Source organism: Thalassophryne amazonica, chromosome 12, assembly GCF_902500255.1.
Source record: "Thalassophryne amazonica chromosome 12, fThaAma1.1, whole genome shotgun sequence".
Lineage (NCBI taxonomy): Eukaryota > Metazoa > Chordata > Actinopteri > Batrachoidiformes > Batrachoididae > Thalassophryne > Thalassophryne amazonica.
Window position 1 is genome coordinate 103,787,191 of NC_047114.1, and position 16,876 is coordinate 103,804,066.

At 42.2% G+C, this 16,876-nt stretch overlaps 1 protein-coding gene across 2 annotated transcripts in view; it reads right to left on the minus strand.

Annotated features, from left to right (window-relative positions):
• Window positions 1–16,876, minus strand: part of ttc19 (tetratricopeptide repeat domain 19) — a 164,103-nt gene that overhangs the window by 43,850 nt on the left and 103,377 nt on the right. For both annotated transcript variants that reach the window (XM_034183689.1, XM_034183690.1), the window contains exon 9: window positions 16,370–16,533. In XM_034183689.1, coding sequence (XP_034039580.1) covers window positions 16,370–16,533 — 164 coding nt within the window. The remainder of the gene's footprint in view (window positions 1–16,369; window positions 16,534–16,876) is intronic.

The following is a 16,876-nucleotide window of genomic DNA, read 5'->3' on the forward strand; positions in this document are numbered from 1 at the left end:
CGGTTTAACTCCAGCCTCCTCAATGACCCACTGTTCAAGAAGCAAATGACAAATGAAATTCAAATGTACATAAAGGAAAATGCTAATGGAGAAACCTCACCACTTATGGTATGGGATGCAGCAAAGGCTGTTCTACGGGGCAGGACCATGGCTATGTCCTCGCTCAAAAAGAAATTATGCCAAGGAAAACTACTTGATCTACAAAAACAATTAAAACAATTGGAAAGCTACCATGCACTAAATCAAGATTCATATACACTGCAAAAAATAAAAAAGTTAGAAATCAATCAATCAATCAATCAATTTTTTTTTATATAGCGCCAAATCACAACAAACAGTTGCCCCAAGGCGCTTTATATTGTAAGGCAAGGCCATACAATAATTATGTAAAACCCCAACGGTCAAAACGACCCCCTGTGAGCAAGCACTTGGCTACAGTGGGAAGGAAAAACTCCCTTTTAACAGGAAGAAACCTCCAGCAGAACCAGGCTCAGGGAGGGGCAGTCTTCTGCTGGGACTGGTTGGGGCTGAGGGAGAGAACCAGGAAAAAGACATGCTGTGGAGGGGAGCAGAGATCGATCACTAATGATTAAATGCAGAGTGGTGCATACAGAGCAAAAAGAAAAGAAACAGTGCATCATGGGAACCCCCCAGCAGTCTACGTCTATAGCAGCATAACTAAGGGATGGTTCAGGGTCACCTGATCCAGCCCTAACTATAAGCTTTAGCAAAAAGGAAAGTTTTAAGCCTAATCTTAAAAGTAGAGAGGGTGTCTGTCTCCCTGATCTGAATTGGGAGCTGGTTCCACAGGAGAGGAGCCTGAAAGCTGAAGGCTCTGCCTCCCATTCTACTCTTACAAACCCTAGGAACTACAAGTAAGCCTGCAGTCTGAGAGCGAAGCGCTCTATTGGGGTAATATGGTACTACGAGGTCCCTAAGATAAGATGGGACCTGATTATTCAAAACCTTATAAGTAAGAAGAAGAATTTTAAATTCTATTCTAGAATTAACAGGAAGCCAATGAAGAGAGGCCAATATGGGTGAGATATGCTCTCTCCTTCTAGTCCCCGTCAGTACTCTAGCTGCAGCATTTTGAATTAACTGAAGGCTTTTTAGGGAACTTTTAGGACAACCTGATAATAATGAATTACAATAGTCCAGCCTAGAGGAAATAAATGCATGAATTAGTTTTTCAGCATCACTCTGAGACAAGACCTTTCTGATTTTAGAGATATTGCGTAAATGCAAAAAAGCAGTCCTACATATTTGTTTAATATGCACTTTGAATGACATATCCTGATCAAAAATGACTCCAAGATTTCTCACAGTATTACTAGAGGTCAGGGTAATGCCATCCAGAGTAAGGATCTGGTTAGACACCATGTTTCTAAGATTTGTGGGGCCAAGTACAATAACTTCAGTTTTATCTGAGTTTAAAAGCAGGAAATTAGAGGTCATCCATGTCTTTATGTCTGTAAGACAATCCTGCAGTTTAGCTAATTGGTGTGTGTCCTCTGGCTTCATGGATAGATAAAGCTGGGTATCATCTGCGTAACAATGAAAATTTAAGCAATACCGTCTAATAATACTGCCTAAGGGAAGCATGTATAAAGTGAATAAAATTGGTCCTAGCACAGAACCTTGTGGAACTCCATAATTAACTTTAGTCTGTGAAGAAGATTCCCCATTTACATGAACAAATTGTAATCTATTAGACAAATATGATTCAAACCACCGCAGCGCAGTGCCTTTAATACCTATGGCATGCTCTAATCTCTGTAATAAAATTTTATGGTCAACAGTATCAAAAGCAGCACTGAGATCTAACAGAACAAGCACAGAGATGAGTCCACTGTCCGAGGCCATAAGAAGATCATTTGTAACCTTCACTAATGCTGTTTCTGTACTATGATGAATTCTAAAACCTGACTGAAACTCTTCAAATAGACCATTCCTCTGCAGATGATCAGTTAGCTGTTTTACAACTACCCTTTCAAGAATTTTTGAGAGAAAAGGAAGGTTGGAGATTGGCCTATAATTAGCTAAGATAGCTGGGTCAAGTGATGGCTTTTTAAGTAATGGTTTAATTACTGCCACCTTAAAAGCCTGTGGTACATAGCCAACTAACAAAGATAGATTGATCATATTTAAGATCGAAGCATTAAATAATGGTAGGGCTTCCTTGAGCAGCCTGGTAGGAATGGGGTCTAATAAACATGTTGATGGTTTGGATGAAGTAACTAATGAGAATAACTCAGACAGAACAATCGGAGAGAAAGAGTCTAACCAAATACCGGCATCACTGAAAGCAGCCAAAGATAACGATACGTCTTTGGGATGGTTATGAGTAATTTTTTCTCTAATAGTTAAAATTTTGTTAGCAAAGAAAGTCATGAAGTCATTACTAGTTAAAGTTAATGGAATACTCAGCTCAATAGAGCTCTGACTCTTTGTCAGCCTGGCTACAGTGCTGAAAAGAAACCTGGGGTTGTTCTTATTTTCTTCAATTAGTGATGAGTAGAAAGATGTCCTAGCTTTACGAAGGGCTTTTTTATACAGCAACAGACTCTTTTTCCAGGCTAAGTGAAGATCTTCTAAATTAGTGAGACGCCATTTCCTCTCCAACTTACGGGTTATCTGCTTTAAGCTACGAGTTTGTGAGTTATACCACGGAGTCAGACACTTCTGATTTAAAGCTCTCTTTTTCAGAGGAGCTACAGCATCCAAAGTTGTCTTCAATGAGGATGTAAAACTATTGACGAGATACTCTATCTCCCTTACAGAGTTTAGGTAGCTACTCTGCACTGTGTTGGTATATGGCATTAGAGAACATAAAGAAGGAATCATATCCTTAAACCTAGTTACAGCGCTTTCTGAAAGACTTCTAGTGTAATGAAACTTATTCCCCACTGCTGGGTAGTCCATCAGAGTAAATGTAAATGTTATTAAGAAATGATCAGACAGAAGGGAGTTATCAGGGAATACTGTTAAGTCTTCTATTTCCATACCATAAGTCAGAACAAGATCTAAGATATGATTAAAGTGGTGGGTGGACTCATTTACTTTTTGAGCAAAGCCAATAGAGTCTAATAATAGATTAAATGCAGTGTTGAGGCTGTCATTCTCAGCATCTGTGTGGATGTTAAAATCGCCCACTATAATTATCTTATCTGAGCTAAGCACTAAGTCAGACAAAAGGTCTGAAAATTCACAGAGAAACTCACAGTAACGACCAGGTGGACGATAGATAATAACAAATAAAACTGGTTTTGGGACTTCCAATTTGGATGGACAAGACTAAGAGACAAGCTTTCAAATGAATTAAAGCTCTGTCTGGGTTTTGGATTAATTAATAAGCTGGAATGGAAGATTGCTGCTAATCCTCCACCCCGGCCCGTGCTACGAGCATTCTGACAGTTAGTGTGACTCGGGGGTGTTGACTCATTTAAACTAACATATTCATCCTGCTGTAACCAGGTTTCTGTTAGGCAGAATAAATCAATATGTTGATCAATTATTATATCATTTACCAACAGGGACTTAGAAGAGAGAGACCTAATGTTTAATAGACCACATTTAACTGTTTTAGTCTGTGGTGCAGTTGAAGGTGCTATATTATTTTTTCTTTTTGAATTTTTATGCTTAAATAGATTTTTGCTGGTTATTGGTAGTCTGGGAGCAGGCACCGTCTCTACGGGGATGGGGTAATGAGGGGATGGCAGGGGGAGAGAAGCTGCAGAGAGGTGTGTAAGACTACAACTCTGCTTCCTGGTCCCAACCCTGGATAGTCACGGTTTGGAGGATTTAAGAAAATTAGCCAGATTTCTAGAAATGAGAGCTGCTCCATCCAAAGTGGGATGGCTGCCGTCTCTCCTAACAAGACCAGGTTTTCCCCAGAAGCTTTGCCAATTATCTATGAAGCCCACCTCATTTTTTGGACACCACTCAGACAGCCAGCAATTCAAGGAGAACATGCGGCTAAACATGTCACTCCCGGTCTGATTGGGGAGGGGCCCAGAGAAAACTACAGAGTCCGACATTGTTTTTGCAAAGTTACACACCGATTCAATGTTAATTTTAGTGACCTCCGATTGGCGTAACCGGGTGTCATTACTGCCGACGTGAATTACAATCTTACCAAATTTACGCTTAGCCTTAGCCAGCAGTTTCAAATTTCCTTCAATGTCGCCTGCTCTGGCCCCCGGAAGACAATTGACTATGGTTGCTGGTGTCGCTAACTTCACATTTCTCAAAACAGAGTCGCCAATAACCAGAGTTTGATCCTCGGCGGGTGTATCGTCGAGTGGGGAAAAACGGTTAAAGATGTGAACGGGTTGGCGGTGTACACGGGGCTTCTGTTTAGGGCTACGCTTCCTCCTCACAGTCACCCAGTCGGCCTGCTTTCCCGGCTGCTCGGGATCTGCCAGGGGGGAACTAACGGCGGCTAAGCTACCTTGGTCCGCACCGACTACAGGGGCCTTGCTAGCTGTAGAATTTTCCACGGTGCGGAGCCGAGTCTCCAATTCGCCCAGCCTGGCCTCCAAAGCTACGAATAAGCTACACTTATTACAAGTACCATTACTGCTAAAGGAGGCCGAGGAATAACTAAACATTTCACACCCAGAGCAGAAAAGTGCGGGAGAGACAGGAGAAGCCGCCATGCTAAATCGGCTAAGAGCTAGTAGCTACGCTAAGCTAGCGGATTCCTAAAAACACGCAAAGCGAATAATGTGTAAATAATTTAGAGGTGATTCAGCAGAAGGAGTGCTTTAGTTAAGGCACGTAAAGATTACACTGGGAAACAAATCGTAATCTAGATAACTAGATCAATCTAACTGCGCAGATCAAACAGCTAACAGATACAGAAAAACACCGCTGTGCTCCGGAACAAGAAGTGATACAATACCGCAGTGAGAGCCGACCACCAGTAGAGTCAAGTAAAAAAGTAAAAAAAAAAAAAATAAATAAAAAGGTAAAAAAGTAAAAAAGTCTTGAAAAAGACTATTAGTTCAAAGTCCAAAGCAGCAGGTAGCAGTCTCTGTGTAAACAGTCCCAACAGAGAGCCAAAATTAACAGATACAGCAAAACACCGCTGTCAGAAATGAAATTAATCTAATGTATACACAGGAAACTGAGAAGAAAATGCTCTTTACTAGACAAACATATTATGAAAATGGTCCTAAATTCACAAAATCACTGGCTTGGAAACTGAAAAAAGGAATATGCAAATAATATATAAAATACGAGATCTAGAAAAAAATAGCATTGAAAGCAGACTGAAGCAGCATTCAAATCATTCTACAAGCGGCTCTATTCTTGGACAACAGAGGCTCAAGGGGATCAAATAGACTCAAACTCTAGATTTACCAGTCATGACACAGGAACAAAACAAAGCTCTAAGTACAGAAATAACCCCAAAAGAACTATTAGATGCAATAAACAGACTAAAAAGCAATAAATCACCAGGTAGTGATGGGTTTACATCCAAATGGTACAAGGCATTTAAGGTCGAACTTATGCCTATATTGCTAACTGCATGTAACTGGGCACTGAAAAAAGCAGAGACCCCACCTTTTTGGAAAGAAGCCATTATTACCTTTATACATAAAGAGGGAAAGACAAAACCGAGTGCTGGTCATATAGATTGATTTCGATACTTAATGTTGATTACCGCATACACATCGATCATTTTAATGTGTCGGACGCGGTCGGACCACTGACCCAGCTTTTGACAGGACCCAGCATGAAATAAGCAGAGCACAGTTCAAAAGATAACAGAATTTAATAATCATAATGAGTGCAGTGATAAACAACCAAAAATGTCTGCGGTCTGGTGAGGTGGAAACACGGCGCGCTCTCAGCAGCGCAAACGGTCCGGAGCCACAGCAGTTCGGACCCAGGGACCCAGCCGACACCCCCCAGGTGGCCGCAACAAACCGAGTCTGTGAAGAAAGAAAACATGAGGTGAGTCCAACACTCTCCACCCAGAGAGACACAGCTCAAAAGGTGCACACAATCAGCAAACACTTCCTGGCTTAAATATATATATCAGCTTCTCACCCTGCAGGCACGGAACAACTCAGTTCAAATCTCCACTGCAGCAGAAGCTGATTAGACAATTAGCATAACGTGACAGCTCAATACAACAAGGTGTGAGGGACACCAAATCCACTGTCATTACTTCATAAAAGTCACCAAAACCAAATTACCTCAGGAAGTGTGCTGAAGAGCGTGAGACCTCACCCAATCCTCCTTCACAGACTGTGGCGTCAAACCTGGAGCGGTCTCTGCGTCCGTAATGGTGAGATTGTTCTCCTGACGTCGATCTCACACGTCTGCTCACAAGGTCGAGTCTCTGGCAATCACACACTGTGCATTCAAGGTTTAAGTGCAACAATCTCTGATCAAGACAAAATACACCACAGCTGTGAGTCCTGATGACCTGCATGTAAAAACAAGCCTCAGGTGTTCAGGGTGAGGTCCTAATGCTCAGCCACTCAGTCCTGAATGCATACCACCTGGTGGGAGAAACAGAAAACAAAAACCAAGCCAGCCAAACACCCCAGCCCACAACAGATAATGGCCAAAAGAATGGAAAAAATGCTGCCCACCCTAATTCACGATGACCAGACAGGTTTTATACACGCACGACTCATGCAAGACAACAACATAAGTAAGTAAGTAAATTTTATTTATATAGCACCTTTCACAGACAAGAGCCACATGGTGCTTCACAACATAAAAGCAGAGTACACCACACAAAACATCAGACAATGGCCGAGACATAAAAACATAAAACATAACATAGGATCACAGAGCAGCCTAAAAGCTAAGCAAACGCTTGAGTAAAAAAGAAAGTCTTAAGTTGGCTTTTAAAAGTATCGACAGAGTCCAGTGAGCGCAGAGAGAGCGGGAGACCATTCCAAAGCCTGGGAGCAACAGCCTGGAAGGATCGCTTCTGGTTGAAAAATGGGTGCGAGGAACCATCAACAGATTTTGGTCCACAGACCTCAAAGCCCTGGCAGGGGCATAAGGCTGGATGAGGTCACAGATATAGGGAGGCACCTGGCCATGTAGAGCTCTAAAAGTTAAAACCAAAATTTTAAAATTGATCCTGAAGGACACTGGCAGCCAATGAAACTCCTGTTGTGTGTTGGGGGGTGTGGCTGGACATTTTGGTGTTCTTTTCTTTTCTTTGCTCTTCAGGTGGCATGGAAACTGATTTGTCTGTGGAGAAGGTGCTGGCTGAAGAGTCCTCACCCTCATCAACATCATGTGTAGCACCTGTGACTGGTGCTCACATGCAACCTTAAAGACTTTCAGCTGAAGCAGATAATTGGATGGCGTTCTGCATTTAAGGCATGTGTGATTCAAGCAGAACTGCCGGGAACTCGACCTTGTGATGTTCGTTTGTGAGACGCTGAGGACCGCGCCTGGGTTTGACACATCGAGCCCGTGAAGCAAGGAAGGGTGAGGACACATGCTGTCAGCACACATCAAAGGTGATTAAGTGTTTGACTAATTGTTGATAGTAACTTGGTGTTTTGTTACACAGTATACTTGAATTGTGATGAGAATTGTGCAGCTTGCTTCTCACTGCTGTGGCGTGCAGACAAGTGGTCCCCCACCTGTTGTGAGAAGCTGCTCATTTGCATAAAGTTAAAAAGATACAGACCTGAATGTGTTGCTGATAGCGTGTGTCTTTTGAAAGATATTGTTGTAACTGCTGACTTACCTCACCTCTTCTTTGCTTCACAGAGAGTCAGTTTGTCGTGTCCACCTGGGGGGTGTTTGGCGGTGGTAGTGGGTCCAGGAGCGCCGGGCTTTGATCCTTGCGGGCACTGGAGAGCGTGCCAGCCTTCACTCCACCAGAAAGACGCTGTTTAGTTTGTACACATTGTTATGCACCAAAGAGGGTAAAAAATAAATTGTTTTGTTTTGGAACCGCTTTCTGGTTATTTTTAGCACTGGGTTCTGTCAGACGCAGGTCCGCTCCTCAACCCGCGTCGACACATAACAACTCCTTTAAAATTGGGGAAATATGAGTCCTCCTGTTAGCTTGTGTCAGAATTCTCGCTGCAGAGTTCTGTACTAACTGCAGTCGACGCAACTCCTCCTTGTTTAGACATGAAAACAAACTGTTACAATAGTCTAAACGTGTTGACACAAAAGCATGAATAATAAGCTCTAAATCATTTGGAGACACCATTTTCCTGAGCTTAGAGATGTTTCTTAATTGAAAGAAGCAATTCCTCCTCAGCTGTTTACAATGCTGTACCAACGACATGTCTTTGTCAAAAATGACACCCAGGTTTCGAAGACATGATTTAGCAGACTGGCCCAGGTCTCCCACGTACTGCTGAATACCTGGAATATGGGCATCAGGGGCAATAACCAATGTCTCTGTTTTGTCTGCGTTAAGCTGAAGAAAGTTATTCGTTAGCCATTGTTTAATTTCCGCCAAACAATGGAGGAGGGAATCAAGCCACTTAATCTCAGATGGCTTAAAGGAGCAGTAAAGCTGGATGTCATCCGCAAATAACTGGTAAGAGACATCAGTAAATCTTTGAATGATCCTACCTAAAGGGATCAAGTACAATAAAAACAAAATGGGGCCCAATACAGAACCCTGAGGGACTCCACATAACAGGTCCGCAGACTCTGACCTTATCTGGTTAGCAAAAACGCTAAAGCTACGCCCAGACAGATATGAAAAAAACCACCGAAGAACTGACCCCGACAGTCCGACATGATCCCTCAATCTATTCAGCAGGACCTGGTGGTCAACAGTATCAAAGGCAGAGGACAAATCCAAAAGAAGCAACATGGTGGATTTCCCAGCATCAGCAGACATCATAATGTCACTGGACACTTTCAAAAGAGCCGTTTCCGTAGAGTGTTGTCTATGAAAACCGGACTGAAACCTGTCATGAATGTTATTCTGATCCAGGAAGAGTGTCAGTTGGTCTGAAACCACCCTCTCGAGGATCTTAGACAGGAATGGGAGCTTAGAAATAGGTCTAAAACTACTTAGCTCCATTTGATTTAAAGCAGACCTGCAATGAAATAAATGTGGTCAGATTTCAGAAAGAAATAGCTGATATGTATTTATAACATGCTTATGAATGCAGTAAAGTAAATCTGTAAGCCCAAATTTGTAATTCAGCGGCGAAATCTTCATTTAAAAATGACAAATTTGCAGCTAAAATTTAGCCCTCTGTGAAAACAGTTTGTACAGCCGTATCATTTCCATGACGTCAGGGACAAGACGACACGCTCCCGCCTTCAGTCCGATCCCGCATTGAAATTGATTTTATCTGTTAGTAATGTTACTTATACACGTCCTGGTTTCAACATCCAAAAGTAAGCTGCAATGAATGTGAGATACAGATCTGTGTGCTCAGATCAGCAACGACATCGACAGCGGGCGCCGTTCTTCCTCTCCCGCTCTCTGCCTCTGCTGCGCTTATTAAGTCTGCGGGCTCGTTAATGAGCTCGTTAACCACCGACGCGGGCCACTCACACCGCCCGTGTCTGCTTTGCAGCCGGTGTCGTGCCAGATTCAACGCACAACACCGGCATCACCTCTCTGTCTACTGAATGGAGCTGCAGCACACTTGGCACAAGTCCTGAGATTACGCTCGCTGTTTTAATGCAAAGCGGCCGGTACACCTGTTGCTGCAAGGACAGACTTCTTGTGGCAAAATCCACAGCACCGCACGTCTCGGCAATCAGAGCCCCAGAGCTCCATGGACGCTGAGAGAGGTTTATATATTTTTAATGACTGGGATTCTTTGCGGGTCTCGCCTCCATATCCCGCGATGGTACCGGAGGCAAAAGACAGTAGATTTTCATTGTGACACCACTCAATCAAACAGGCGTATGAAAAAGTCCCCCAAAATAATTTTCAAGCACAAATAAAAGAAATGTGTACTCATCAAACGTGCCGCAAGACAATATGACATTTTAAAAAAGTAGATCCTTCTGTATAAGACAAGAAAAAAGTGCAGATGCAAACTGACGTAAATCCACAAATTACAATTGGCGCAATGCATGCTGGGAGAGGGCAGCGTCCATGATGAGAGGGACAATTTGCGGAGGGCTAAATGTTAGCTGTAAATTTGTCATTTTCAAATGAAGATTTCTCCGTTGAATGACAGATCTGGGCTTGCAGATTTACTTTACTACATTCAGAAGGATCTCATGTGTAAATGTAAGTCATTTTTTGTTCAAAAATCTGACTGCATTTTTTTCAATGCAGGTCTCCTTTAAACCTGTTTTTTTCAGTAGAGGCAACACTATGGCATGCTTGAAAGCACTGGGAAACACACCGGTGGACAAAGAAAGATTTACCATTCTAGTAATGCACGGACCAATTACCTCAAATACTTTAATAAAGAGCCTGTAGGGAAGGATGTCCACTGAGCAAGAGGAAGGTTTCATCTTGCTCACCAATGCCGAAATATCAGCAAGTGTCACAGCCCTAAATGAAGACCAAATGCTGGGAACAGGCTCAACAACAGTAGAAGTACCAGGGAGGGTGGAGTTTTATCCTTAACTTGATTTTGTCAATGAAAAAACTCAAAAAAGCATTGCTGTCAGCTTCAGAAAACACAGGAGTAACTGAAGCAGCAGGACATACAAGAGAGTTGATTGTATCAAACAACACTCTGGGATTCTTCTTATTCACAGACACCAGCTGACGTATGTAGACAGAATGGGCACTCTCTGCCAGTTTGTTATATGATAGAACCAGCTCCCTGAGATGAAGCCTGTGAACCTCAAGTTTAGAGGATTTCCACAGGCGTTCAGTCCTACGACACAGTCTCTTAAGACTTAAGAGCTCTTCATTTATCCAAGGGCACTCATTTTTCTGTAAAGACCCGTTTGTATTTAACAGGAGCCAACTGATCAAGAATAGAATCACAGTGTTGGTTAAAATACTGGATAAAATTGTCCATATCAAGGAAATCAGTGAACAAACAAGGATTAAACATAGAAGAAAATCTTTCTGCAGTTTCAGCAGTGATGATACGCCTCCGAGACTTAACTTCTAAGGGCTTCTGATCAGAGCTGGAATGCAGGTCAAACGAAACAAGACTATGGTCGCTCAAGTGGAGATCTTTTATAGACATATTTAAAATCTCTAGGCCAAGTGTAAAAACTAAATCTAAAATGTGACCCTTTTGCTGAGTGGGCTCAGAAACATGTTGCACAAAATTAAAAGCTTCAGTCAACGATAAAAGCTCCATAGGAGAGCAAGATAACTTGTCATCAACATGGAGGTTAAAATCTCCAAGAATTAAAACAGATTCCAACGTTATAATAGAGGATAAAAAGTCACTAAAATCCTTAAGAAAGGCAGTAGCAGGGCCTGGGGGGGGCGGTAAACCAACACACAGAAAAATGGGTTTGAGAAACCCACCTTGACCAACTGTGATTCAAAGGAGGGAAAATCCTGTGACTGTACCCCTTTACACACATAATCCTCTTTATAAATGATGGCAAGGCCCCCACCAGGGCGACAGGGGCGGGGCTTCCCAAGGACACAGAACCCAGCAGGGCAGAGCTCATTTAAATGAAGAAATTCCTCTTCTCTCTGCCAAGTCTCCGAAAGGCACATTAAGTCCAACATTTCCGTTGATATAAGATCATTCAGGCGATTGAACGCATGTTCAATAAACCAAGGTGCAAGGTGGACGACGTCACGTAGGCGCTGTCTGAGGCTCGCAATGGGATAGGACGAAGACAGCGGTCACGTGGACTCCAGCTGATCCGTGCAGGCGGAGGCGTAAACACGGAAGTGCACAGTAGCGATGGAACTACGCCACCAGGATACCAGCGCTGAGAAAAGTCTAGAACACCCGTATCTAACCAAACAGGTGTCGATGCAGATGTGCCATCGCACACATCAAAGAGAGGAATGTGGTAGAGGAAGCGAGCCCGTCCTCGGCCGCCAGTGCTGGCGCCCGCGCCCAAACGCGCCACTGCACGCCTTCTCTTCACCTGGACACCAGCCCGCGAGCCTCTTCTCCTCTTATCCAAAAAGCCTTTTTTCCTCAGTCTCCTGCGGATCTTACACGGTGCCTGCAACAGCAGCGGATAATCAGGTGAGTCAGAGCCGATAGATAGGGGTGGAGGAAACGCCTGGTTGTACCTGTCTCGTGTAGCAAATAGGCTCTCCATTGTCTCCTTGATATGAAACAAAGAGTCCCGATCGTAAGTCCGTAAAGCCAAGACACCTCCATCTGCTAGTCGGGCTGCTAAAATAACATATGTTGTAAAAGTGGCCATTAATAACCAACACAACAGGAGCTGAGCGACGGCCACGCCAGTCACAGGCGCCATCTTCCAATCGAAGACGCACCCTACACATTATGGACCACATTAAACAACATAAGTTAAAGGCCTTAATTCTAAGTTTAGATGCAGAAAAAGCTTTTGATTCTGTCAGCTGGCAATATCTCTTTAAAGTCCTAATCAAATTTGGTTTTAATAAAATAATGGTAAATAGCATCAAAGCTATTTATAACAACCCTATGGCAAGAATCAAAATAAACGGCTACCTATCCAAACCACTCACCTTAGAGAGAGGAGTGAGGCAGGGATGTGCCTGGTCTCCACTCCTCTTTGCCCTATTCCTAGAACCACTAGCCCAACACATTAGACAGAATGTTAAAATTAAGGGAATTCATATCAACAAAATTGAACATAAAATAGCATGCTATGCAGATGATGTCCTCCTGTACCTCAAAAACCCAGAAACATCCCTGCCAGAGGTTTTGACGTTTATAAAAAACTCAGGTTCTATGTCAGGGTATAAACTAAATGTCAATAAAACTGAAACTCTAGCATACAATTTCAGTCCATGTGAAAAATTAAGAAAATTAAACTAAGAAAAATATCCTTTAAGATGGAAAACAGAATTCTTTAAATACCTGGGAGTAAACCTATGGAAAGATTTGACAAAACTTTATGAGAAAAATTATGAACCTCTGCTCTGTAAAATCAAGGAGGACCTTAGGAGGTGGAATCTTATACCCATCCTGAGTCTGAGCGCAAGAACTGAAACAATAAAAATTAATATATTACCGAGGTTCCTTTACCTATTTCAAATGCTATCAATCCTAATTACAAACAACCGAAAAACAAACAAACAAACAAAAAACAAATTGGTGAATGGGATAAAATAATATCAAGATTTACATGGCAAGAGAAGAAACCCAGAATGCAATATAAATCATTACAGCTACCTAAACAGAAGGGGGGGGGGGTGGGGTCAACCATGCCTGGAAAAATATTATGTCTCAGCACAAATGAGAGCATTGCTCTGCTGGTGCAATTCCTCCTGCAAAGCACAATGGAAAGGTATTGAGTGCAGTCTGATACCTGACTTACATATACAGGCCGTATAACCGGATAAAAATCTACAACAGTACATCGATAGACTCGAGAATCCATGAGTGAAATCCTCCCTCAAGATTTGGAGATCACTAATTAGAAAATATAAACTTGATGTGGAGGTTAGAATTCTAAGTTGGTGTATCTATGATTCAGATTTTATACCAAATAAATTTGACGATAGATTCAAAGCTTGAACCGAAAAAAGCATCACATCAATGTGCAGCATTATACAGAAGGATACTTTTATGAGTTTTCAAAGTCTAAAGGATAATTTTTTATTACAAAGACAAGATTTCTAGATATCTTCAGCTGTGACATTATTATTGTCAGGGATTGACGGCTGGGTGGGTTGTCTGTGTTGTTTTTGGTCAGTTTTGTTATCTTCCTTTTGTTCATGTATGCTTTGCTTTGTATTCCTTTTCTAGTTGGGGTGTGTCTGTTGCTGTCTCGCTCTCTGTCTCTGGCTGTGCCCTGTGCCTTCTCTCCAGCTCTTGACCTTGTGTTTTGTACTGTTTCATGTCACTAAAGCCCCTTTCACAGAGGCTGATTCATGTGGCGTCATGACGACGCAGGAATGTCTGCATCAGGTGCGCGCAGCTGGGGGGCAGAAAGGAGATGAGCGCGCAGAGTCTGCATGCAGGTTCTCTGCACAGAGAAATCAGAGTGCAGTTTGGCTGCAGACAGACTGTGCACTCTGATTTCTCTTCCAGTTTATATTTGTTCTTTTGCAGGGCTGCAGGTCTGCGCTCTGATTTCTGTTATAGTTTATCTTTCTTCCTTTGACTGCGAGATGCTCGCGTGCACGTGTACGAACCGTCCGTGAGTAAATGTGGAGATGTCTGGAACTTGATGTGGACATGTCCTGTCTCTGGCAATCAGTCTGTGAGCAGGACTCATGTCCTTTTTTGTCTTTTATTTAACACAATGATGAGAGAGTCTGAGTGCAGCCGCCTGCGGCCAGACAAATTTTTTTTTTTTTATTGTTTACATGTGCGCACGCGAACGAATCATCCATGAGTGGACTGGAGATGTCCTGACATTTTACTGGATGTGGACATGTCCTGTCTCTGGCAATCAGTCTGTGAGCAGGACTTTTATGGACTTTATTTAAACACATTTGTGAGAGAATTTAAGAGTAAATCAGCATTTTTTTTTTCTGTGCTCTTTTTGAGTGTGCAGTTTTTACTGCATTGTGTACACGGTTTAAAAACAATCCTGCCTTATTTATACTTCGGGAACAATGGAACACAGCAGGAATCATAAATTGGCGTCAGGTAACGTTGTATTGTGAGGGTGTGCCTTCCAGTCACGCTGAGTACCGTCGCTTTGCCCTGATGTGACTAATTTTTGGCGTCTGATTTGCTTCGTCCTTTGCGTCCCTCGTGCTGTTGTGGCCACATTGTCTCGGCACTAGGTTGCTTCCAGGGCTGGATCCAGAGTGAAAATCTGACAGATGCATTTTTACCCAATGATAAAATAAAAATCGTACGCGTCTTGTTATTCAATAATCTTCATTCTTTTATTCGTGTGCAACATACACTGTCACACTTCTTTTAATATATTTATTATACTTCATGGATTACTGAAAATGTAAATATGTTTGAATATATGTTTCGTGATTATGTATATGCTACGTTTCACAAATAAAGATTGACTGATTGATTTACCCTGACATCAACACATTCCAAAATATTAATGTTGAAAGTTTACACAGATCCGATCTGTTCCAGCTTCAATCAATTCCTTTGTGGATGATCACTCATGAGTCACATTTTATTCCAGGCACTATCAAGGTACAGAAGTTGAACATGTCATAATCTAAACAAATGAAGCCACCTTGACACTTGCATGAATTTAATCCCTACACTGCTGCGCAATTTGTCACAGTAAAACAGTCATAATCGTAGCGCAGCACATCTGAATGATTATGATGAGATGTTACATCTATAATAAACATACTTTTACAGATACATTAACTAATTCATGAGAAGGATTGAAAATGCAACTGTTTTACCAATCCATTACAACATACATATTAGAAATAATGACCTTTGAGATGATTCCAAATGCGTTTTCCACGGCACGACATACACAAGACAACCTGCAGCTGTAGATCATTTCTCTGTGACTGTGGGAGTGATGAGAGATGGTTTCATCAGCCAAGTTATGAGAGCAAATGCGTCATTGGCTATGAATTAATTATTTCATTTAATTTTAATATCGCATGGCATCAAGTGGGACAAAAGTGGGTTGCATTAGCACGACGAATTGCATGGTGCAGTCCAGGGATCAAATCTGTGCAAGTGTCAAGGTGGCTTTAGTGTTGAAAGTTTACACACATCCGTTATGTTCCAGCTTCCAAATTTGGCAAACATATCAAGGCACAATATCACACTGTCCAGACTGGGCACACAGGCTGCATTAATTAATTCCACATGGTAAATCCATTTTTGGTTTCTGAATCCTCAGATTGGATACAGGCCCTTCAAAAGTTACAGTAAAAATCCAATAATCAATTCTTTTGTGGTTGATCATTCATGAGTCACATTTTATTCCAGGCACTGCCAGGCAATATCGTATATAAACGGTGTACAACTTCGTATTCATGCATTGCACAGGCATGATGACGCTCTGCAAGATACACCAGTTTATTGCCTAAAGGTCACAAAAAAAGTAACAATAACCAAAACTACTTAATATGGACGGAAATGTTGTCTCCCTTCTTCTTCTGGTTGTGGCTTTGCCAACATGCGCAGCTTTCTGGCATTTTTCAGCTGTTTGTTGAAAAGATCTATGAGCTACACTGGTACACGCAGCCACTGAGTTGCCCGGTGTCAAAATGGTGACCACGCCTCCTTGCCAGCACGTGTCTCACTGCGACTGCACTCTCTACTACTCATATACAGCTCTATGGATTGAACTTTGTCCTGAAAGCAGTAGCACACACAGTGCTGTCGTGTGGTACCTGAGGGTCTGCTTCACCTTTCACCTGGCGGCAGATGCTCAGAGCTCTCCCAAGGTCATGTTCAGCATCTCCCAGGTTTCCTTTAGATGCTCGGTATCGAGCTCGTGACTCCAAACACATACCAAGCAGCAGGCGGGTGTCTTTCCACAAAGTCTGCTCCAACTCTGATGAACAAACATAAAAACAATATAAAGCTGTGAAGATGTTGTTCAGGAAAACCTGTTTGTGCGCTTCGTCGTGCATCATCCAGCGTAGATTACAGACTGCACTTTGTCCCTGAAAAACAGATATTTTCTGCAAATGTAGTACGCATCACATATCCAGCTCAAAAAATGTCACCTCTAAAAATGGGTAAAAATCAAGGCTTTGAACTGGTTTCAAAAGTGAAACCAGAAACTTGATATTTTGTTAAGGTCCGGGACAGCACACTTTATTAAAAATAATCAGAACCGGTTAATACCATTACTTTTTGTTTTTGAAATGGTTTCCATTTGAAATGACTCGGTG